The 26,172-nt window shown below is 40.1% G+C and overlaps 1 protein-coding gene across 1 annotated transcript in view; it reads right to left on the bottom strand.

Annotated features, from left to right (window-relative positions):
• The window catches only part of LOC124788381 (aspartate aminotransferase, cytoplasmic-like), a 56,000-nt gene that overhangs the window by 12,056 nt on the left and 17,772 nt on the right, over nt 1-26,172 (bottom strand). The window contains exons 2-5 of the mRNA XM_047255648.1: nt 20,668-20,849; nt 10,384-10,492; nt 9,610-9,827; nt 4,356-4,506 (exon numbers count right to left, since the gene is read on the bottom strand). Of these exons, the coding sequence (XP_047111604.1) occupies nt 4,356-4,506; nt 9,610-9,827; nt 10,384-10,492; nt 20,668-20,849 (660 nt within the window). The remainder of the gene's footprint in view (nt 1-4,355; nt 4,507-9,609; nt 9,828-10,383; nt 10,493-20,667; nt 20,850-26,172) is intronic.

The following is a 26,172-nucleotide window of genomic DNA, read 5'->3' as shown; positions in this document are numbered from 1 at the left end:
TACTAAAACAACTAAACTGCTGATGTTTTGACTGATTCCCTATGGTTCTCTTCAGAGCAGTTCACTGCTGTATACTGGTGAATGTCTTCCTTTACAGTGTCTTCCTTTTACAGTGGCGTGGCCCAATGCACAAAATAATTTTATCCTAAATGAGAGCAGGGCTGTTTATTTCAGTGTTCTTCCAACTATTTTTGTGTAGTCATTCTTTCATTTATTTTTTTCTTAGTGGAGTGTCTTCAGTTTCCATCCTGTAGTTTTCTGGTAATACCTCCGAACTCTTGAACTGTGTCTGATATGTTGCTGACAGCAGGTACTGTCAAGCCTGAGAATTGGTGCCTTTACCTAGCAGGAATGTTCCATGCAGGCATTCAAGCCACAACCTCAACCACATGTGCAAGCCCGCTTGGAAGCAACTAGAAAGCATCCTGTGTTAAACATATCTTGTAATTTTGCCAATTTGGAGATTCTCAGTTTTCATGTTACACTGTACATGAAGCTCCCAGCCCCTACCCACACTACCCTTTAATCTGAGCCCATTGAATTTTAACTGAATAACTTAGAAGGAAAGCTGCTGCCTTTTCAGTTATACTAAATAGCTACTGTTTTTCTGCTGTTAGTGGCTTAAGATTTACTTGATTACAGTGGTATTTTTCAAAGAAAATATTTTCCTGCATCTACAAACACTGAGTCCTATTTGCAGTACATGCAGCTTTACTGACACTTGCCATGTATTAACAGAACATTTCAATACCTAAATCTAGATATGAAGATAATGTGTAAAAAGAGTGGTTAATGAGGAATGTGCTTAATTTTCTTTTGAATTGGTACATATTTTCAATTTCTTACTTTATGTTGGATGGGAGTGTGTTGCATATCTTCCCACAAGAGTGCATAACTTCATTTTGAACTCTGTAGAAGGAGGTTCTGTTGTGATTGTGTATATCATAGTTCAGCTGGAACTGATTTCTATTGTCAACACCATAAACCACAAAGGAGTAAGCATACTGGGAAGTGAGTGCAACAATTCCAAGATACTTAAAAAAGATTATGCAATATGTATGATAATCTGCTTTACACAGTATTGTCACGTCATAAATCCAATAGCAAGGTATTCAATGAGGCACAACACATTGCACTGAAATCATGTTTATTACAAATATCATTGTGCAGACAGAACACAACTGAACTCCTGAATGGAGAGTTCTGCTCTTCATATGAATGCCAAATATTGCAGAAGATACAAACATCACAAATGTAAGAACTTTTGAGAAGATTTCAGAAACAATAAATACCAATTGCTGCTGGTAGATTTTGAAATGGTGCCCTGTAGCTCACCAGCCTGCTGTGACACTAACCACCACACCATAAGGCATGCAACATAGTTTGTGGCATTGCTCACTCTCGTGGAGAAATAGTGACCCACTGTTTCAGAATTTCTCAAAGGTGCTGCCTATATCATTCTGGATCTAGATGTTGTCGATGGTCCTCTATATGGCAGCACTGGTAGACCCTTGCATTCTGCTCATGTTGTCACTCTCTTCACTGCTGTGAGCATTGAAGGTCCTCCACCAAAGCTTTGTGACTGTCAAGTGGGTCTTCAGTTTCCTTGAATACTCTGATCTGCATCTCAGGATTTTAGTAGATCTTCATAAGAAAGACATGGACAACACCTCTGCACTTTTACCTTTTTGATGAATGGTCATAATGTTCAACTTCATATGTAATGTCCAACAAGCACAATATAATATGTGGTGAAGTACCACTTCAGTAAAGTTTCTGATAATCCCACTTTCTGCATAGGTGTAGAAATCCATAACAAATCTCCTGGGCTGCATCTCACTGCCCAGTACTCAGATTATAGCATCCTCAGTTCTTTTCCTAGGTGTCAAGGGTCCATATATGAGCCATCTGTATTTTCTTGTCACTGTAATGAGGAATTTCAGATACTGATCCTGAGTATCATGCAGTTCAAATAGGAACAATGTATCAATTGCCATAGCGGCCTCATGACTGTGGAGCAGAGAGAACAGTGTGAAGCTTGTAGAATCATTCTTCATGATGTTATATGTAAATGTTACCACAGTCTCCTTGTTTGACTCAGCATATGTTGAGAGATATCTATCAATATCTTATTAAAACATTTTGTGAGTTCATGCATCTGGGTGTGGCAGATAGCTGTAATCCTGTACATGATGTCAAACTGGGAAATTATCTCTGATACTAACCTCTGTAAAACTTTTCTACAGTCCGAGACCAATACATAGTGTTCTACATGTTTCAAAATTATGTTTAGAGAACTTTGCTATTTCCAGAACTATAGCAGTCAGTGCAGCTAGTGATGTAGTAGTAAAGTGTAGAATACTATCCATCACTTTCTGTTTTGTTACTATCAGGAACATGCCCAAGAGGTAAATTCCAGTTCAGTGGAATGGTACTGCAACAGGTGGAAATGGTACCAGATGCCCTAGAGGTAACTGCAGAAAATGTTTCCACCACTGCCATTCATTACAGTGGCTCACATATTGTCTTAATGGACCAGTAGTGATGTGGCCATTGTTCCGTATGTCTGATTCTATTTAAAACCTTCTAAATCCCAGGTGATCAGATGTTGGAGCATCATGGACAATCTTTGGGAAAACTGGCCATAGATGAGCTTGAATTACAAGTAACCATTGCAGACCCATCAGGTCATAGATCCTCTTATTCAGTGTTCCATTTATTAACTGGAATTCTCCTTCATTTTGTTCCTCTTTCTTCAAGACTTCTATGGCTTTCAGTAGTGCTGGATCTCCTATCTGTTCAGCAGCAATATCATTTAATGGAGCAGTGGCTGAAATTTCATAGTGCTGCAGTGTTATGCTAAAGGATTACTTGAATGGCAATTGATATTCATGTATTTGCATCTTCTTTTCCACTGTGGTGTCATACTACTGAAGTTTCAGTGCCCTTTTCATCAGTTCAGCTTACGGAGCATTCAGGATTGTCAGCAAGCATAGAGGATGGTGCTCCATCACAACTGTAATGGTTTACTGGATAAATACAGACAGAAACAGAAACAGCAAGACAAGCTTTCTCTGTAGTACAGTAATTCATCTCAGACTTGAAGAATACGCTGAAAGCATAAGCTATCACATATTCAGTACCTTTCTGAATTTGTACTAGGACTGGACCTACCCCATAACCATCAGCATTGGTCAAGAGCCATATTGTATTCATCACACTAAATTGAAATGCCTTTGTCTTTTACAGCTTGACAAATGTTTTTGTGAACTCTGCTTTCATTTGCATAAATCTTAAAGTCTAATAAAAAGTTATTAAAGTAGCAATAGAATCCATGGAATAATGGTGCATGGATACAACAGTTTCAGCAAGCAGAAAATGTGTCTGTGGTTTGTTCAAATGCTTTGAGAGCAAAAAAAGGAAACTGTTAATTATGAATAATATTGAAGTCAAATGTCGACAAACTCTAACAGATAATACCAATCATATATGACAAAGGCTAGTATAAAGTTGATGATTGTCTCTGGGATTAATATCAGAAGATTTGGAGATTAACAAGGCCATTGTTCACACCATGGTTCCAAAAGCAGTGTGCAATCAGGAAAAATGTTTCAAATTTATGCGACAGGAGCTAAATGACTAGCAGAAAACTGCACAGGTGGTACTCACTGGAGAGTTCACTGGTAATAGTGACAAAGATCTTTACTGCAACCCGCTTTCACAAAGTACAGAGCCTGATGCTACCAGTTATGCCTGGAGTAAGATAGGCAACATAGTTACATCAGGAACAGGAAAAAAGAAAAGGAAGGGAGGGAGGCATGTGAAGAGAATGTTTTTATCAATTAAAAAAGGAGCCTTTGACATATCCAGCAACACCAAAAACATATCAATGAACATGCATCATTTGGTGATGTACAGAGATTTCTAATAGCTAATTCAGTTTATTTTGTTTTTATCTTATGTTCTGTTACATCATGAAGATGAGGTCAGACTGGGGCTACTAGTGTCGTATTGATTTACCGGGTACCTAAAGTGTAAACTACCAGTCACAAATTTTAACTTCAGTTCAATTGAAACAGTAATTTATTGTGGCCTTTCTATTGTTATTGGCTTTCTTAATTTCATTAGTCAATTCTTTATTTTTTAAGCATTCATTTATGCATAGATGCAACCACTGTAAAAACTGAAAAACTGTTATGAGTGTGTTCACCTTCATTCATTCATTCCTCTGATTGCATTGACAGCTTCAGATAAATGAGGAAGTATAGACCATGCATTTTGCTCAGTATATCTGTATCTAAGAAATATTTCAAACTGGTGTGTCAGCAGGAATGTTAGAAACTGGTATAACTTACCATATAACCCACAGTTCTTAGAAAAAGACTGTGCAGAGAAAAATTCAATGCCTCTTTCAGCGAAGCGTCTGACAGCCCAGGCATCTTCATCAATATCTCCAGAAGCTAGTCCCTGATAGGCAATGTCAAAAACTGGGAACAGCCTTCGTTCCTGGAAAAGTAATTTCAGTGGCTAATTAATTTCATGACCTTGACAGTTACTGCAGCAAAAAATGTGCAGAAGTAATACAAACACTTAAATCTGCTATCTTGATCATGGAAGCTAAAGATTGCAACAGACAACAACAGAAGAGAAGGTTCTAAGCTAGACACACTACATTACAATTGTGGTTTTTTTTTTTTTTTTTTTTTTTTTTTTTTTTTTTTTTTTTTTTTTTGTATAATGTAAATTAAATATTATCTTTTCTTAATATTTGTGCCTTACCTCAGTACCAATTGCTTTTTTATTGTTTCTTATTCATTTGTCCATTACTCTATCACTGCTGTCACTCATTGTTAGTGTTATTAATAGTACACTCTCTTTTTATTCTGACTGTTTTGCTTTTAATACTATTACATGCAAATTATTCTAGGCCTTTTCAGCAAGGGTTCCATTTCCTATCACCACTCTGTTATCCCACGACTGATGCAAACACTGCTGACCTTGGCCACAAAACCTTCCTTCTACCAGAAACTACCTGAATCTCCTTTGCTTCCTGGAGTTCTCCCATATCAACACATTCCTTATGCTCCATGCTGTTGTAAGCACTGACTGAATCAGACGTATCCACCAGCAGTGTCCTTGCATGAGCTACAACTGAATGCGCCAAGCTCCATGTTGTACATGCAAATGTCCAACATCTGCCAGCTCATCTCTATGAGCGCCATCGTATATTCCAAGACAGCCATCCCTGTAATATTTCATTGGAGACCTGGCTCAAAGCAAGACTTTTCACTAGTTCTAAGGCATGACGTAACAAATGAAGAGCTGAAGTAGGTGCACACTTACACTCTGATTTATCACCTACTTTGCTAAACACATACAAAGGTAATGAAGATTTATAGAGAACAAACCCATAATACAGGGTTATTACAAATGATTGAAGCGATTTCACAACTCTACAATAACTTTATTATTTGAGATATTTTCACAATGCTTTGCACACACATGCAAAAACTCAAAAAGTTTTTTTAGGCATTCACAAATGTTTGATATGTGCCCCTTTATTGATTCAGCAGACATCAAGCCGATAATCAAGTTCCTCCCACACTCGGCGCAGCATGTCCCCATCAATGAGTTCGAAAGCATCGTTGATGCGAGCTCGCAGTTCTGGCACGTTTCTTGGTAGAGGAGGTTTAAACACTGAATCTTTCACATAACCCCACAGAAAAAAATCACATGGGGTTAAGTTGGGAGAGCGTGGAGGCCATGACATGAATTGCTGATCATGATCTCCACCACGACCGATCCATCGGTTTTCCAATCTCCTGTTTAAGAAATGCTGAACATCATGATGGAAGTGTGGTGGAGCACCGTCCTAGGGCACGTTTAGCTCCCTGCTTGCTTTATTCATCGACTTCCGAGGGCTACGCGTGAAACTTGCCCGCACGCGTTCAACCGTTCCTTCGCTCACTGCAGGCCGTCCCGTTGATTTCCCCTTACAGAGGCATCCGGAAGCTTTAAACTGCGCATACCATCGCTGAATGGAGTTAGCAGTTGGTGGATATTTGTTGAACTTCGTCCTGAAGTGTCGTTGCACTGTTATGACTGACTGATGTGAGTGCATTTCAAGCACGACATACGCTTTCTCGGCTCCTGTCGCCATTTTGTCTCACTGCGCTCTCGAGCGCTCTGGCGGCAGAAACCTGAAATGCGGCTTCAGCCGAACAAAACTTTATGAGTTTTTCTACGTATCTGTAGTGTGTCGTGACCATATGTCAATGAATGGAGCTACAGTGAATTTATGAAATTGCTTCAATCATTTGTAATAGCCCTGTAGAAAGTGCCAAATATGTGTCCTGTACAACCTCCTAAAGTAGGCAGGTTTGCCTCATTCAAAACTTCCTTGTCAAGTCTCAAATAGACATTTAAGCATATAGTTACAGCTGGTGACATCAACATAAATTTTCTATACAACAGTCCTTCCAGTGTGAAATTTAACTGTTTGCTATTTTCTTCAAACATTTTTCTCAGCATTATTTGAATTTGTGCCTGTCCATGACACAACCAGTAGTCACACCCTCATATGTAGAATTACAATGAAATCCTCGAACAGAATAATTTGTGCCTCATCAATATCTGCACCCGGTATGAGTTCAGTCTCATGGTGTATTCACTAGAATGTCCCAGGAAGAAGCCACAAGTGACTACACGTGGAGGCTTGAAACACATTAATTTATCTGAATTTGCAATTGAGGTGCAAGAAATTATCCAACAACAGACAGAGATGAGTTGCACAATGGAAAGACCTGCATGATCTTGGTATAGTTAGAGTCAAAGCTGCAGCTGATACCATTGTCCCAGCTGAAGAACTGAATCAGTACTTCACACTACCTACCATTTCAATTGAACCACAAAGGAAACAAAGACTTATTGATTACATCATGGGCATTAACAACGGTCATCACAAAAATTCTGTCTAAAGCATGTTTCATGCAAAACCATTAAAAAATCTATCAGGCATATCAGATCAGCATCTGTTGAACACTGTGCCATCATAGTTCAGATGTTGAAGCTTACTATTGACCCACTATTGTCCACTACAACAGTTATCATAAATCACTTCTTAACCACAGATGTTTTCCCTCGAGCATGCCTAGAAATTGCATTTCCACAGCAGCCTTTGACTGTCAGTTTATTTCCATTCTTCTGGCACTGTCGAGTACCTTAGTCTATGACCAGTTAAAAAACTACCTAACTGCCAACGATCTAGTAGAAGAACACCAATCAGATTTGCGTTAACATCTCAGCACAACAACTGCCTTAATAAAGGTAACAGGTGACCTGAAGCTTGGCATGGATGCACATGAGGCAACTGTCATGTGCTTCTTAGACTTCAGAAAACCCTTTCACACTGTCATGTTCAACATTTTGCTTGCCAAACTTAGCAGCCTAAATTTGTCACTAAGTCAAGTGCAATGGTTCTGCTCATACCTGACATTTAGCCAGCATTGCGTCTTGTTCAGCACTACAAAGTCACATTGGGGACAGGTAGTATCAGACATCCCCAAGGGTTAGGTACTAGGTCCTATAATCTTTTCATTTATGTCAATGATGTGTCATTAGTTTTGTCCTGTGCGTATCATTTGTGTCCTGATAACCTGCAATTGTATCTTAAGTGCAAAATGAATAAACTTGAAAAATGGCATCGAGAATTTCAGTACAGACCTCTGTGTGCTATGCATGTGGACATGGAACATAGGGTTAAAATTCAACCCATCTAAAATCCGAGCAGTCCTGTTTGGTCATTCTAGGCTCATGAGCGTAATATGTCAGGAATCTATACCACATTTAATCCTAAATGGAACAAACATCAACTTCTCTCCCTCAGCAAAAGTCTGGGATCAATAATAGATGAAAATCTAAATTGGATTTAGCATATAGCAACAACAGACAAGCATCTCTCCTTACCCCCAAAGAAATATATATAAAGCTCTTCGCTTTTGAATTGGAAAGGAAATTTTTACAGGCCTTATACTTTCAATTACAGCAACATTATCCTGCAAGGTCTTTTTCAGGAAAGCTCAATTGCCTGGAACATCTGGGCTTGAAATTTCTGTCACGTTTGACCCTTTGATCAAATTTCAACATCATATGCACACCTATCCTGGCTGAATGCAGTCTGACTCCTCTACTGCCTTAACAGTGTTCACTGTACCTCATAACTCCCCTCGTCTGTAATTCCCTAGTCTGAACTACATGGAAGAAGCACTCGTTGCCTCCAGAGAAAAATCCTTTATCTCCTATTCCATCACTCAACCACTCTCTGAGAGTCATTTCCAATAACAGAAACATCACTCTGGAATAACCTTCCTTATTATATGAGAGAGCTGAAAAACATCTTCAGTTTCAGAACATAGTTAATGAAATATTTACTGAAGCTTCAATAATGTCTACCTTTGTTCGGCACACATTCATTACCTAATTACTTTCTTCTTTCAAACTAGATTTTTTCTCATTTAACGGTGCTAGTAGCTGGTGCAGTCTAAATAAATTTCTCTCCCTCAGAATCTGCTTTATCAAAATATATCAATTTTGTACATTTGTAAATATTTTTGTGTCAGTCACTATCATCATTATCACTATTACTATTAGAGGCAGCAGCAGCAGGAGAAATACTGACATTAACATCATTAGTTCTTAGCCAATACTATTTATTCACATTGTCTCTAAAACCTTCAAAACATTTTTAACTATTAATGCTATTTTATTACTATTTTCTGTATTAAAATTAGTGTTATTTTGTAGACAACTGTGATGTAAAAAAATACTGTGTGTGTGAAACCATGGTCTAATGTAAGAGAGGATTTGAAGACCCTAAAGTGATTAGGTTAAATAAATCAATAAAAATAGGTCATTCACAGCCCTGACAATGATAAAAATCAATAAAAGTTGACCATGTGAGATTCAGCTGCCTGATGGCCACATCTACACTGCACCATTTCAGTACCAGCAGCTGATTAAATGTTGCAAAAGAACTAAAGTTATCACATGTGTGTCTTAGTACTATAACAAATACAACTGAACATTCTAAGTAATATGATTACTAGCCCACAATGCTTTGGAGAACTTCAGTCAGTTCCAAGTTTCATTGTCTCTTCTAGTTGTTGGGATATAATCTTTTTAGAATTTCTTTAGTGCTGAGAGAACCTCAACCTGCCTGAAGAAGATATGGATTGAAAACCAACAAAAAGCCATAATCAAAAATCTCTAACCTTTTACTGGCTGTTAGTCATCTAAGTTCCACATAATCCATATTTCAGCAAGGAAGACAATGAGGTAATGCCAAGATATTTAAAATACCTAAATTATTAAACTAAGCCTCTGAAAACAATTAGCTATGAGCTACAGTCACATACAGTGTTCTTGAAACTTGAACTTAGAAAAGAAACAAAAAATCCTTTTGGAGTTACAAGCCAGCATACCTTTATGCTATTCTGTTTTATAGTTTTCCCTTCAGCTTTGTTTATGTATTTCAAAGAAAAAATTGATTTTACATTTAGTCCCTAGTTTCATTGGGATACATGTACTACAAATGTTTTGTGATTTATGTACCTCAATAATGTCAGCAATCCTGTCCCACTGCTCATGTGATGGGTCACAGCCAGTTGGATTGTGTGCACAGGGATGCAACACAACTACAGAGTCTGCAGGTGCACCTGAAAGATCTTCAATCAGACCTTCAAAGTCGAGTTTTCTGGTCTGTGTGTTCCAGTACCTATACTCCCTAACATCAGAAAATCCACCATGTGTAACAAGCCGGTAGTGGTTCTCTGAAAAATGGAAACAGTAATTCTGTATTATTACTTTCAGATGTCAAATTAATATATTGAGGGAAATTGTAGCATAATGTAAATAACTAAGGAATAGATATCACTAAGCAAATAGCAGAAGTTTTGCGTCATCAACAGGCACGTACAAAAGAGAATAGAATGAAAACATGCTTATACATGAAGGGGCACATGCTCCTTGTGTGTGTGTGTGTGTAGCTCATCAAAGGGTCTCTTCTGAAAGCTAGAAGTTTTTGGTCTCTTTTGTGTGTGTCTGTTAACAACTCTAACAACTCAACACTTCTTCTGTTTGGTGAGAGATTTAAAGTAAGCTAGAACAACACTGCCTCATTAAATAAGCATTAATTTCCATTTTTCATTAAGCTGAACAATAAAAGCAATCTGCAACAAGAAGAATTGCAAATTTTAGGAAATATTCTAAAGAAACTTGACAACTTTGTTCTTCTTTATGCACATATTCTGCAAAGGATGTTTGAAAATAGATGTAAATGCAGTTTTTACATTAATAAATAAAGGTAGCCTTATAAGTAACACCTACCCCATGTCTCAAGTGGTATGAACACAGTCTTGTACTTCATTACTTTGCTGAGAAATTCAAATGCTATTCGAACACTGCCTGCTCCACTCAGACTCTGAATGCCAAAGACCTGTAAATATTCATGCAATTAAAATTACCCATGTAATATCTAAGCAACTGACAGGTAAACAACTATTATCAAGCATTTCACTAACAGGTCCATGATTGAGATAGTTTTTATGTGCACATGGTGCTAGAATTAGCCATCTTGTTCTTAAGAGACGCCAAGTACTGTTATAAAGTTGTTCAACAGAAACATTGTCAGTCCAGTCAAATAAAGTAATAAACTGAGGATTATCAATTTTCTTTTATAGAGAGGGAGAGAGACACAACACTGTGACCTAAAGGTGGTGGTGGTGGTGGACAAGGGCACCCATTTTCAGGTGCAAGGGGAAGGGAGGGCCTGACCAGCTCTGCCCCCCCCCCCTCCAATTGCTTCTAGGGAAAGGAAAAAAATAGTGTAGACAGATGTTTTTCTTTCAAGAAAATTGTTTAAAAGTCAGTATTATGCAGATTTTTAACAGGGTTGATACTGAGTCGTTTTTTTATGGCAACTTACAAATCACAATTTGTCTTCCAAAATATTAAACGTAGTCCATACCAACAGGCCTTGCCTCTCTCCTATGAACTCTTTATTGTATGTGCACAATTGGTGTTGGATAGATAAGGAGAGAGAAAGAATGCAGTTCACTATCTGTTTGGGACACTCATCACTATGCATAGCAGTAACCTTTGGAGTGTCTCAAGGTACTGTGAGTGAATAATTGTCTAGACATCACATGTGGAGCAGTATCCATATGTTAAAGTGGCTTATTATACTAGTAACATTCTAGCATATTTATATTTAAAATATAATCTCACTAAGAGCAGGGATATTTCCTTCTGCAGTTACATGTTTGCTTCTTTCACATACACTCCCTTTACTGATATTTATATCCTACCCAAAAGATAGAGAGCATTTTTTACACAAACACAACAGCATTCAAGTGGTTACCATAGCACATTAGCGCCTTATGTCATTACTCTATAGTTTGAGTGTGATTTACATAGACTATTGCTCTTAGTTGTAATTGGAGTGGTGGGAATGGTAGGTGCCATCACATTGAGTTATGTCAGAAGAGCAAGTTGGCAAACTGAAGTTTGTCCCAAAGAACCTCTAGAAGGTCATTCAACATAGAATTTTATGTTTTTATTTATTTGTTTTTAATTGTGAATCTTACAAGTCTATGATGAATTCAGAAGTGGTTTAGGGCTGCCATATCTTGTGCAATGTCTTTATTCTCTGGTAAAATACAGTAGAGGCCACTTTTTTTATTTGTTTGATATTTATGTATTCCATTCTCTGTATGTTTCTTTCTGTGTGAAGGGTCAGACACGTTGCTGGTCTTGGCAAACTTTACAAAAGCATGACCTCTGCCATTTGTGGCGCCACATCCCAAAATACACACTGAAGGATCGCCCTTTGTTTTTTGCCCTACTTTTTCAGTTAAATCTTCCATTATAATCTAAGGAACATGTGCTAAAAATTTTGAAGATTTTCCATGAACAGAAACTGAATCGCTCGTTGTTGAAAGGCACTAAGTCCACATTTTTAACAAATTCATTTTAGCGCGATATTCCGTTCTAATAGGAAAGATGCATGTTCTGGTGTTGAAAGGAACCGTGTCCTGCCATCGCAAGTGCCTTTAACACAGTCGTCAGATTAGTCATTCCATGTTGAAAGGAACTTAGTTCTGCAGTTAGTGCGTTTCAACACGGAACGTCTATCAGCGCCAGAAATGCTGGTATGTTTCAGTTGTCAAGACTGGCGTGCTTTTTTGTTTTGTTTGCGTGGATATTGAGTATTGTTGACGATATATCGTATGTGGTTGTTGTGCTGTGCATATCGTTTTCCTGCTGTGTTCATAAACGTATTTTCATTATGGATAATGAAGTTATGGCAGGAAAGAAACGTCAACGCAAAGAAGAAAATTATGTCAGGAAGAAAGTAAAGCGACCCAGGGTTAAGGGTACTGCTTATACGGGCTATGCAAGAAATGGAGTTCCTCTGAAAAGTATCAGAACTCCATACCGGTATGACAGAAATTATCGTTTTCACCTAAATATTATCTGTCCAACCATATCACTTCCATAAAAGGGATTCGAATGATTACTAATGCTGAAGTTATGATTACTTAATTGATGTCTGAAACGATTTTACCTAGGTAACTAATGGGTTTGTGTTAGGTGCAAACGACAATGCTTCAAAAATGGCTCTAAGCACCATGGGACTTAACATCTGAGATCATCAGTCCCCTAGACTTAGAATTATTTAAACCTAACTAACCTTAGGACGTCACACACATCCATGCCCGAGGCAGGATTCGAACCTGCGACCGTAGCAGCCGTGTGCTTCCGGACTGAAGCGCCTAGAACCACTCACCCACGGCAGCCGGCAATGCTTCAATAAATTGCAAGAAGAAGAGAAGCTGGAGATATTAGTACTTTTTACGGTTACGAAACCAAAAATGAACAAGATATCCACCTACAGAGACTTATTGAATGGCATCCCATTAAACGGCAAAGACTGAGGGCCGTTAATCAAAACGGAGAATAAGAGAAAGTAGTACGTAACTCTGCATATACATATTACGTAAAGTGAATTTTATCCATAGTGGTTGCTGTTGAACTCCGTGACTGTTCCTTTAATTTCCGTTACCAGTCACAATAAAAGATTATTTATTCATCACATGACCGATTTTTGGCTTGTGCCCATCCTCAGGTGTTTATACATTCATGTACATGTTTACCATATATTGCTGAAGATCACTGTATAAATACAAAAAAAAAAAAAAATATTTGCTGGTGGCTAAACAGATACAAGTGGCAAGCAGCATTTGTCGAAAATATATCTGTACTTACATAAAGATGATGCTTCATTATTATAATTACGCTGTGGTGATAGTCTTTCCACTTAGTTGCACATTTGTTATCATTTTCACGTCCATATTTCAGTTGTATAAAGTTTAGCTGCAAATTTCACTATTACAATTTTAGACAAATGCTACCTTGTCATTTACAATTGTTCCACATGTATCTATTTAGTCACTAGCAAATAATTTTTTGTATTTATACAGTGATCTCCGGCAATATAAACATTTACATGAGTGTATAAACACCTGAGGGTGGGCACAATCCCGAAATCGGCCATGTGACGAATAAATAATCTTTTATTGAAACTGGGAGCGGATATTTTTCTACAACATATTACGTAATTAGACACCAGGAGCGTCTGCAGGCATGTAGGAATGCATTCATTAGCTTATATGGTATAACGCAGAAGCGTGTACTCAGGATTGCTAAGCTGCTGGCAAAAGGTGAAACCCCAGTAGACAAGAGAGGATTTAATAAGAAGGCGCATACTATATTACATGAAATCTGGCCTGAAATTCGGGACCATATTTTCAGGTTTCTTGTTAAAACATCTAATTATGGGAGAAAAGAAGTAAAGTACATGGATGCAAAGCTGAACTTTAAAAAATACATGAATTATTTTGTGAGGATTACCCTAATCTTAAATTAAAATATGCATTTTATGTTAATTATTTCAACAAGAACTTTGACTATAGATTCGGTAGACCCCAAATAGATATGTTCAGCACCTGTGAAGAACTTCAAGTCAACGAGAAGTCTCCGCACTTATCGCAAAATATTAAATTAGCAGCGGGAAGTGAACTAAGTATTCACATGCGCAAAAGTCGCAAATTTTATTCCTGTATGAAAACATGTTCAGAATAATGTCAGCCCAGTGATACAGTCTGTGTTGCCTTGGAGTTCATGCAAAATTTACCTCTACCTCATATACCTGTTCAGGAAATATTCTACCTAAGGCAGCTATGGGTGCACGTATTTACTATACACAACCTCAAGGACAATAGTTCCATAGTATACATGTATCAGTGAGGGTCAGGCCAAGAACGGGGCCAATGAGGTGTGTACATTCATATTGTACTACCTCATCAACGAGATTAAACCAAGCACGAAGAAACCACACATGTAACCTGATGCATGTCCAGGCCAAAATAGGAATCATTCAGTTATTCGTTTCTGCATGGGTTTGGTCGAAGATAAATGATTCGAGGAAATTATTCACCGCTTCCCTATAAGAGGTTATTCCTTCCTGCCTTGCTATAGAGGTTTTGGTGTTTTCAAGAAAAAAAATTAAGTGCTGCGACAGAATGTACACACCAAAATACTGTTGTACAATCATTGCTAAAGCAAAAAGAGATGTTATTGCACAAATGGTGGAAGGAGCTAATATCATTGATGTGGACACTTGGTGGCCTAAGCATTACAGAAAAACAACACTAAGTGATGAATCAGTAGGGAAGAACATTCCTAGAAGAGCCAAAGTGCAGTTTGCTCCAGCATCATTCTCCGAGTTCCACTGCTCTGCAGATCATCCTGGGAGAGTGGTTGCTTGTCCCTTCATTGGGAGCGTTGTCCATCACAAATTCTATTTGCCTCAGGCTGGACCAAGAAATGCACCGCTTATGAACCACTTGAGAAGGGCCTACGAAGAATGAAGAGTTCCAATCAAATCAACGAAACATTCAGTCTCGAGAAGGTTCATCGTTATGTCACGACTTGCGAGGCGAGTAAAGCATTCTTTGATGAAATACTAGAATGGCCTTGTCAGTGAAAATGCATTACCTACTTTTCCTAACTGTATGACTTGTTATCCTATCAGTTTTGTTGTGCAATACCTATGACTATGCAGCAGCTGTTTTATCAATAATAGGGTTGCATTCCACCAAAGAAAATTATAAACAATTCCGTGTGTTGTATGAAAAAATAATATTGCATTTATGTTACCTTTTAATTTAATACTTTATATGCAGATATTCATTTGGAAATAAAGCGATAAACAAAGATTATGAATGTTACTGCCCCCTTACAGGTTCTGTTCGTTCCGTGTTGAAAGGAACCAAGTCCAGTTACGTATTTTGTCAATAAAATCGTTAGTAACATCATTAGCAGAAAAATTTTGGTTGTATTATAATGGTGCGTGTGTGTGTGCGTGTGTGTGTGTGTGTGTGTGTGTGTGTGTGTGTGTGTGTGTGCGTACTTTAGACGTACAAACAATTGTGTCTCATACTACATTACAAAATTAGAAAGACATTTTTTTGTGTTTCTCAAAACTGTAAAGGTTGGACTTAGTGCCTTTCAACAATGAGCGATTCAATTACAGCAGTGGCCATCCCCACAGTTGGTACTTCTGGTACATGAAAATCATGGTTTTTCGGGTTATCTAGATAACGAATACACATTTTCGAAAACAGGAAAATGGCCTTTGTAGGTGAATGTTTAAAGAATGTGCAGTTACATTTTGAGCCATTTGGTATCATTAGTTATTTAGCTAATTGAAGAACACTGTGAAAAAGCGGGAAAAACTGATTTTGCTGTTTTCTACATAACTACGACAACTTTGAACCTCTGGATCTCGGTAACGGGTAATGATATTCTCCGAGAACATTATCTTAAGAACATACTGTAAAATTTAGGTGATTTGCTATGAATAGAACTTATAGAAGTTTTCGTCTCCATAAGTGGTACTTTTCGTACCCAAAAAATCATGGTTTTTCGGGGTTTTCTCAGGAACCACCCATGGTGCTTTTATAAGCCTCTGAATGTCCTCCCTAAGTACACCTAATGCAAAATAAGCAGCCGATTGGTCAATTTGCCTGGGATAGAGGAAGTGTAATGTTTGAATTATGAGCATAACTACAGCATGCCCGTTCTTCTGACAGGTGTACAAGTGGTCATTTGGCCAAGGGCTATCTATTGCACTTCTTACCTCTGTGATCAATAGACACCAAGATATGATCCCCTGAAAAATCGTATTTTCACGCGCGGCTTTCTGGGACATACTGGTACTGTGCACTGTCGTGACCGATGAAGCAGAATGTTATAAGCAATGTGATAGTGTTGCTACAGGTTCAACCTTGTTGCCAATAGCACGTGACATTTTTACGGAACATTCTGAACAACAGGAGCTAAGTGATGCGCCACTAAAGTCTTCTTGTTGGGTTCGCTTTGTGGATGACACGTTTATTAAAAAGCACGCAGCAAAGAAGAACTTCACGGATTCCACAATTTCTTAACTGAGGTGTAATCCAATGTTAACTTCGCCTTTGAGGTAGAGAGTGAGATCAGTCTCCGTGCCTAGACGTGTTGATATATAGATGATCTGACAACACTCCAACACACAGCATGTATAGAAGCCTATTAACACAAATAGGTATTTAAATACGAATTCACACCCCCACGCAGTACAGAAGCAAATAGGGGGTCAATACACAGTCTTCACGTGCCTTCCATATCAGTGACAATAACAGCCTAGAATCGGATTTGGTTATCTTAAAGAAGACATGAAGGCCAACGCCTACGATGGCTTGTCCATAGGCAGGGCTTCCGAACGAAATATTAATTAAGCCAATAAGAAGGACGAGGGCCCGTCTTTTCTTTCTGTTTTCTGGGGTTAGTGAGCGCACCCGCAGAATTCTGCGAAATAAGGTACACAGAACAATCGGAATAAAACACGAGACCTTTTCTGTCGCAAAACGGACGCTCCCAATTATCTCCACTCTGCTTGAATCTATGAAATGACGTGTGGCTGTGCCAGAGTGTACATAGGCGAAACGGATGGGACTATAAAAGAATGTGTTAAAGGACAGAAATGCCACACACGATTAAAGCTAAGTGTGAAATATGCAGTAGCGGAACACCAGAACTGCGACCGCGACATTGATTTCAACAACATACGTGTACTGGTAAAGCAAACCAACATTTATGGAAGAAAAGTCTGAGAAGTAATTGTGATTTCACAGAGCGAATGTAACTTTGATGTAGGAGGCGGCTACGGGCTTCCGGCATCGTAGCTTCCCGCCATCAGGGAAGTGAACACACAGTCGCGATGCGAGAGCAGTACAGACAACGTCCAGCTCTGCCCATTTCGCTTCTATTCAATGACCATAGCCCACCATTAGCCGCCGGAGGAACTTTACACAGTAAATCTTCTTCAGCATAAGCGCGGGAAAACTTTCCTATCCAGTGCCGAATTGCTCACATAGGTAGCCGCTCGAATTGTATCCAGTAACTCCACTTCTTCAGCATAAACACTGGTAAATCCCTTTTAAAAGAGAAAGAAACACTATTACAGTGTTCAGCTAACCGTGTGCACCGCAGTATCCTCAAATGGACCCCGCAGATGGGTCAAAAGGTCGATCATGTAGAAGAAAGATGATATAGCCTGGCAACCTATAAAATTTTACCTTCAATGATTTCACTTTGTTGACACATTTCAGATAAACATAGAACATCCTGTTTAAGGTGATAGAACTCCTATCCCAAATCCACTAATCTATTTGCGCATCCAAATTTATGTTGTTTGTAACCCCCAGATATAAAGTACCGTAAGAAATTGGGTTACAAAGGTTCATATTAAAATCCTTTTAGGCAAACTTTGTGGAGCAACAAAAGCAGCTGGTTATTTTCGATGATCTAAAGTCATTGCCAGACTTCAGTTTGGGATCAATAGAAGTTTCAATGGCAAAAAAATGGGTGTGAAATCTTATGGGACTCAACTGCTAAGGTCATCAGTCCCTAAGTTTACACACTACTTAACCTAAATTATCCTAAGGACAAACACACACACCCATGCCCGAGGGAGGACTCGAACCTCCGCCGGGTCCAGCCGCACGGTCTATGACTCCAGCGCCTGAGACCGCTCGGCTAATCCCGCGCGGCGTTTCAATGGCATTAAATTTGTCAATGCCGCAGATGAACAATGGCAGTAGGTAGCATCGTCTTCCATTATCAGACTAACACAGTCACCTCGGCCAGTTCACAGACATTTTAGTGACAGGAGGCTCGGTCAAACCTGTTTTTTGCTTGAGCACACTGTTGTACATTATGAGAAAAGGCAGTAAACGGTAGAATATGGGAGGGACTTTGAGAAGTTTGTCTAAGTAGTGGGTATTGGTATTTATGAATGGAAGTTGAAGCAGAGTAGTCACAGGGCAATTTGCATGACGTCCCAGGTCTTTGAAGATGTCACATTTACCCACTATCATCATAAGGCACTGTCTACAAGTTATTTTATCTATTGGACAGCATCCCTCTTTTATCATCCAGCAAGTTGTAATTATAAAAGTGATCATAAGCTATTTTTTTAAACAGAACTTTCTACCAAATGCTCCTTCCCCTTACAACTAATAAGCACTGATGTGTACACAGGTACAGCTGGAACAGAGAAGTACACCTTGTAGTTGATACATAGAACTGGGGAATTGTATTGTTTGTTCGGTTTCCACACTGTACGTGTTTTACAAAAACATTTTTATTTATGTCAGTGGTCTTTGGTAGAAGTGTTATTAACACTGAACAAGAAAAATTAGCTGCATGGTTATAAAAACATCGGTGTGGGCAATCACTAGTAGATCCTGAAAGTCTCCCCGGGTATTCTTCCGGATCCTAAAATCGACATGATTCACTACTTCGGCGATCCATTTGTCTACCATCTTCAGGAGCACGGTGCCGCTGCTGTCTCCCGCTGAAAACTCCTACCAAGGTCGCAAATCCTCGCCCTGTACGGGCCTCTGTACCGTACACTACTCGTGCGCCACCCATCACAGCTGCTGCTTGTGTGAATTCCCAAGGGGCTAAACTGCTGAGCGAGCGGTTCTAGGCGCTACAGTCTGGAACCGCGCGACCGCTACGGTCGCAGGTTCGAATCCCGCCTCGGGCATGGATGTATGTGATGTCCTTAGGTTAGTTAGGTTTAAGTAGTTCTAAGTTCTAGGGGACTGATGACCTCAGCAGTTAAGTCCCATAGTGCTCTGAGCCATTTGAACCATAAACTGCTGAGGTCATCGGTCTTTGCTGCCCTCCAAGACTGGAGCTGTAGTGCCTCCCTTAGTCGAACACCGACAGCAACGATATATCGCACTGAGAAACTGTTTTCAAAGCTCGCCGCACCGAATAACGTTCTGTTTTGGTGCGGGACAGTAAAAGGTTCCACGTCCTGCTAAGAGGAAAATCTCTGTTGATCAAAATGTCTGCCAGACTATTTGTAATTGCCTCTTTATAAACACTTGTCCAAAAATCGGAAGTGTTGACTTCAATTCAGTCTCACCAAATTTCATCCCGTGTCCCACGGTCAGGCAATGTTCTGCTACCGCCAATTTTTCCGGTTGTTGTAGGCTCGTAGGTTGGCAATGTTACACGCATCTGTCCTGAACTGAACGCATCGAACAACCGATGTAAGCTTTCCCACACAGACTCGGAATTTTTTGTATGATACGCTTCCTAAGCCAGAAATCATTTTTCACAGACCCCTAATGTTGGAAGGTAGACGGAACACACACTTAATGTTAAAACTTTTTTAAATCCTTCCAATTTTAAACGATATACCCCCAGCGTAAGGGATAAAGGCCACAGATCTATGCTCCTCTTCGTACACTTCTGGAGGTGGTCCAAGCTCCATACGCCGACGTATCTTCTTATCAGAGTATCCACTTTCCTTAAAAACAGCCATCAAATGTGCAAGTTCTCGGATAAAATTGTCCTCTTTGGAAATGGTATAATGCTCTGCATACAAGAGTCTGAGGACACCACTGCATTGGTATGGTGGAGAGCAACCTTAGCATGCACATACCGATTGGTGTGTATCGGCTTTCGATAGACACTGTGTACCAGAGTATCATATTGTTTTTTATAAACCAAAACATCCAGAAATGGAAGCCTCTCATCATTTTCACTCTCCACGGTAAATTTAATAGTAGGATGAAAACAGCTAGAGTGGTCCAATAACCTGTTGAGAGCGTCACGTCCATGAGGCCAGACGGAAAATGTATTATGTAATTATCTCCTGAAGCACCTTAATTGGAAAGCTGAAGTCCTGTTACAGTGTTCTACTAAGGTCGGCGCCACCTGTCCAGTCTTGGAGTGTGGCAATTGTGATGGGCGGCGCATGCAACACGTATAGTGCGGACGACTATACAGGACAACGATTTTTAACCTTGGCATCAGCTTTCAGCGGGAGTCAACAGCAGCGTTCTCCTGAAGATGGCGCACAGACGGATTGTCGAAATACTGAAACATGTTAATTTTAGGATCCGGCAGCGAACCCGAGGAGACTTTCAAGACTTACTACCCCAAGAAAACCTACACTGTCACACTAGTAGGTCCTGCATGCATACGCACCTTGCCCTGGTGTATGGCTGGGCTGTTGTCGCCCAGTAGCAGCTCGTTGGCACACCTGGTGAAGCGCTCGCAGCCCAGGAAGGGGAGGTACTCGTGGTTGAGAGTCGGGTCGTGAGCCAGCTGCTGCCTCACCGTGTACACCCATGGCATCACCCACGGCCGGCCCTCCTCTGTCCGGTACGCTGCAAATATGAGAGAACACTGCTTAACTAATGCCAACAATGCCATTGCCTTGCTCTGCCACAGTAAAGTAGAAATACCACAAGTTAGCGTTACCGCCTCAGCAAGGTGTTGTATAATTACACACTTTTAAAGGGCGTGAGGGTATTTTGTACGATAAGTCCCAGAAATGTTCTGTACCCTGTTTCAAGTAAAACAAAGTTGTCTAAGCAAATCTGTGCATCAGACAGATTCAGGCATGTACATGTTGAAGCTGTTCTTCGCACATCCATCTACAGATAGAATGGGGTAAACCAGCTGCCACTATTGTTTTAGTATGAATGAATCCTCCACTAACCCAGTATTTATTCAGCATGTAACCATGTTTACAGAAGGGGAATGTAAAATGACTCGATCCATAACATTACGACTTATCGTGCAAAGTGATCCGTCGAACATGAATTTACCCTGTATTTAAAGATCTTGCTTTTTTGCTAACTGTTTTGGCACTGAAATGCACCATATTTAGGACCCTCCATGATGAATTGGACACTTAAGCAGATAACTGCCATCATAAACATAATGCTTGTTGATATACTTGGACTTTCAGTTCCATAAGCAAGAAGGGAGGAATTCATCATTGCAGGCATCGAATTGATTGTGGCTTCTATTGAAATATATTATGGTGACTAAACACTTATAGAGAGGCCTGAAGATGGTGGATTGTAGCGCTGAAATTGATAGTATATAAAGTGAGACCTTTAAATACAGCTGTAGGTTTCAGATCCTCAGGTGTACTGGCACCGCATAGTTCTTAGCACACTGCCTGCGAAAGGCAATGATCTAGAATCGAATCCCGGTCTAGTACACAAGTTGAACTTGTCACATAATCATTATAACAGATTCTCTGTTTAGAGTAAAATCATTAATTTTTAAAAATTTTTGCTGTAATATTGATGTCTGTTTCGTAGTTTTCTGTATTTGAGATGAAGTAAAGCCTAGTGTCACACATTCCGATGGATTTCAGCAGATCTTCATCGGTTTTATCTGCTGCCATCCCGCCCACTAATGGGGAACTGAAGTAACAAAAACAAAACATAGTCCGTGTCAGCATCTGGCGGCTCACATGAAGATGACTTGCACATTCTCGGATGAAATATCGTGTGTGATAGTGAACGACAACCAGCTGCCGTTCCGAAACATCACGGAATATATACATAATATTAAGCGACTAGAATATTCGTATGATTAGTTTTGTACCCCATCTTTATTTATCCACAGAAGTACAAAACACTTAATCTTGCAAGACTTAAAAATATCACACAGGTAGCGACAATGAACGCCGTAACAGGTATGTTCACTAGAACACCTAACAACAGGGCGACAACTGCACGACAACCTATTGCGTACGGGTTGCACAACAAGAGGTGAACTAGTTGTGTCGGAACGAGTCAAACGCTCGAGCAGGTCTTGCATAAGCAAAAGACGCGACTTCATCTCCACTACGGCTCCCACTGGGGCGAATGTTATGCTTTTTAAATTCTGCTCGTTTGTCAAACAAATTAACGCCTTATCAGATGAACTCCACATTTCATAATTTTTTGTGACCTTTAACATTCTATCACCCATATAGAAATGAGTGTTGTAAGAAAGATTTCAAATCCTAAACATTGCCTTTTTTCAGAACGAGAAAATTTAAGATTTCATCATCAGATTTATATTTAAAACTCTATTTTTAAATAAAGAGTTCAATTAGCGGCCAACCCAAATCTCAACTCAAAACCCTTAGTATCTCCCTCTAGGTGATCTTATAAAAACATGATGTCACCTAACTTACTACTGGGAAAACTACAAAAAAATTGGCTTTCCGGACACAAGTGCATTCCTTTCCGTACCCAAAGCCCGCATCACCCCCAAACTCAGGAGGAAATGGCATATGACCCGGATTGAAGCACGGAACAATAAATTACTGTTATTCCGTTTAAACCAAACAGAGGCGAAGCTTTCATTCGTAGACGGTTGCTCTTTGTGTTATATGTTAATTATCTGGCAGACAGTATCAAAAGTAACCTGACACTTTTTGCAAATTCTGTAGTTGTCTATAATGAAGCACTATCTGAAAAAATTAAAGAAATTATTTGTAAGATTTTGATAAGATTTCGAAGTGGCGCATATACTGGCAACTTGTGTTGAATGTTCAGAAATGTACAATTTCGCAGAAGAGGCGAAACTGTACAGTAACACCTTCTGACTACAATATGAAGGAGTCAAAATTGGACCCACTGGAGTCAACTCGTAGGGAAATAAAATGGAATGACCGAAGAGACTTAGTCGCAGATAAAGCACGTGGTTGACTTTGGTTCAGTAGTAGAATACCGAGAAAGTACCCAGGAGATTGCTAACAAAACACTCATCGATCCATACTATAATACTGCTTAAGGGTGTGCGATCCACATCAGGTACTGCTAACAGGGGATTTTGACCTTATACAGTGAAGGGCAGGACGAATCGTTGTAGGATCGCCTGACCATCGGTAGAGCGTCGCGAAGATGCTGAAAGATCCGAACTGGTGCCAACTAACTCGCGAAGGCCTACCTGCAAAGTTTTGAGAACCATTATTAAGTGAGGGACCTATGGATATACTACAACCCGCTACGAATCGCTCCCGTAGATTCAGTGAAGCCAATATTAATTACAACACGCAAAGGTGTTTAAGCAATAAAAACTTCCGAGCTCCATTCTCAAATGGTGTGGAAGTATCCTCCGCCATATAATTCACAGCGGTTTGCAGAATATAGATGTAGATGGATCAGAATGCTTTTCATCTTATTGCGTAACGGAATGTAGAGAGAATTTCCAAATCAATTGCTTTATTCTGACAATATTATTTCATTTCCGTGCACAATAACGTTATTTAAATAGTATCTAAAAAAGAAAAGAAGACACGCTACGAAGGAATTAAGTGAATGACACGGAAATCTGTAGAGGTGATGAACATGTAAAGACTGACACATTTGTCCATTTTCGGAAAAATTGGATGATTTATTACAGAGAAAAGACTTTACAAATCGAGTAAATCAGTAACACATTAGTCCACCTCTGTACATTATAAAAGGAGTTTTTCGGCTTGTCACAGACTGATAAAGTTGTTGGATGTCCTCCTGAGGTACATCGTGGTAAATCCTGTCCAATTGGCACGTGAGTCCGTCGAAATCCGGAACTGGTTAGCGGGCCCTCTCCACAGTGCTCCAAACCACAAAGCTCCAAACGTTCTCAACTGGGCAGAGATCCGGCGAACTTGTTGGCCATGCTAGAGTTTGGCTTATCCTAAGCAGTAGAAACTCTCGCCGTGTGCGGGCGGGCATTATCTTGTTGAAAGATAAGTCCAGGATGGCTTGCAATGAAGCGCAAGAAAATGGGGCGTAGAATATCGTCGAGGTACCGCTGTGCTGTAAGTTGCAGCGGATGAAAACCAAAGCGGTCCTGATACGAAATGAAATTGCACCCGAGACGATCACTTCTGACTGTCGGACAGTATGGCGGGCGACATTGAGGTTGGTATCCCTCCGCAGTCTGGGTCATCCCTTGTCATAGGGGCTCAGTCTAAAGCGGAACTCATCATTAACACAGTTCTACTTCGGTCAGTGAGATCCAAGGCCGAATTTGCCCAGCACCATTGCAGACGAACTATTTAGTGTACAGAGGTCATTGGTAGTCGGCCCAAGGAGCGCCGTGATCCCTGCCCCCTTTCTGTGAGCTTCGTGTTAATGGCCCTTGTAGTCACTGACGTACCAGTTGCACGTCGGATCGATGACAATGATGACTTCGGGTCTCTGAGTATCTCTCTGACGATTGCTCCGTCCCACACGTTCCGTCGTCTCCCTAAGTCGACCGCTTCCTTCTTGACACCGCATTCGGCCCTTGTGTTTGGCCGTGCTTCACCCATTCTTCCCAACAAATAGTGGCATCTCTCGTGCTAAAATGTCGAGCGGTCCACCGATTACTCAGACCGGCTTCTCTGAGCCCAACTACACGTCCTGTCTCAAATACTGGCATCTGCGTATATTTTTCACGCGCCTGTGTGCGAGGCATAGTTATTGTCCTACTGAGAATACGGAGTGAAATTGTCAAAGATTTTATGCCCTCGTGTCGATATCTCCCCTGTTTACTACTCTTGCCAACTGCGCATCAAACATTCATCCATAGGGAGCCAAAGTTTACAGTTTTGCATTTTCCGTCGATTTTCTAATGACTATCAATTTGTGACCAACTTGCACAACTCCTTCGTGGCGTGTCCTTTTTTGTCTTAGAGCGTATTATGTTACTTTATCTACCTCGTTCTTAAGTTTTATAGACTACTTGCTGTTGCTGCTAGACAGCTAGAGGATGTCTTCTCCCTGGTACACTTGCTATACTATCAGCGCCAAAGCGTTGCTGGCTGTGTACAAGTACAGGCGTATAAATACTGACGCAAACGATTCGTTAAGGAGCGAGATCCGTGCGAGCGAAACAAGCGTCGCATAGAGTGCGAGGGCGTATGTTTTTGACGAAGCAAGCAGGCCCACAAGCTAGCGGTGACCTCACGTCATTGAGAGACACTTGTTGACCTGTGCGCATTCCGGCTCGTCTACATGTGGCGCCTGCACAGATCTTACTGCGCAGTCCACCACTCAACAAAACAGCTTCAATTGGGGCTCGCCGTAAGCAATAGCCAATTACAGTTCCGCGCAGTCACAAATACCGCGTGCGTCAAGCTGACGGAATGGACTGCAGGCACACCAATAAAGATATCTTTCTGAAATCACTCTTCGGGCATTTCCGCATGGAGTAGTACGCTATTTTTTATTTTAATTTATTAATTATTTTTTGCAAAATCCGAGACCAAAAAATACAGGACAAAACTACATCTTTGTTCCAGACAAGCGCCATTTCATTATTTTGTATTTTTTATGATATATCGTTTCCGAAGGATCGTTGAAAACGATCACATTCATTAAATATCTGAGAGCAAACCTGTCGAGCGACTTTAAGTGCAACGACCACATAAAACTAATCATAGGAAAGGCAGATGGCAGACATTCCTTGGGAGAAACCTTAGGAAGTGGAGGAGGGACTTGCAAAATCCTCGTTAGACCGATCCTTCAGTATTGTTTCTCAGTCTGGGACCCTAACCAAGCAAGACTGATACAGGAAATAAAGAAGATCCGGAGAGGAGCAGCACATTTTATGAAGCATCACAGAAATGCTTTTTCAGCTACCGTGACGTACAGTAAAAGAGAGGCGTTGTACATTGCGATGAGACTCCCTATCAAAATTTCAAGAGCGTACATTCCTTGAAGAGTCAGC

This window comes from Schistocerca piceifrons, chromosome 3 (assembly GCF_021461385.2).
Source record: "Schistocerca piceifrons isolate TAMUIC-IGC-003096 chromosome 3, iqSchPice1.1, whole genome shotgun sequence".
NCBI lineage: Eukaryota > Metazoa > Arthropoda > Insecta > Orthoptera > Acrididae > Schistocerca > Schistocerca piceifrons.
This window is presented reverse-complemented; position numbering and strand designations above follow the sequence as displayed.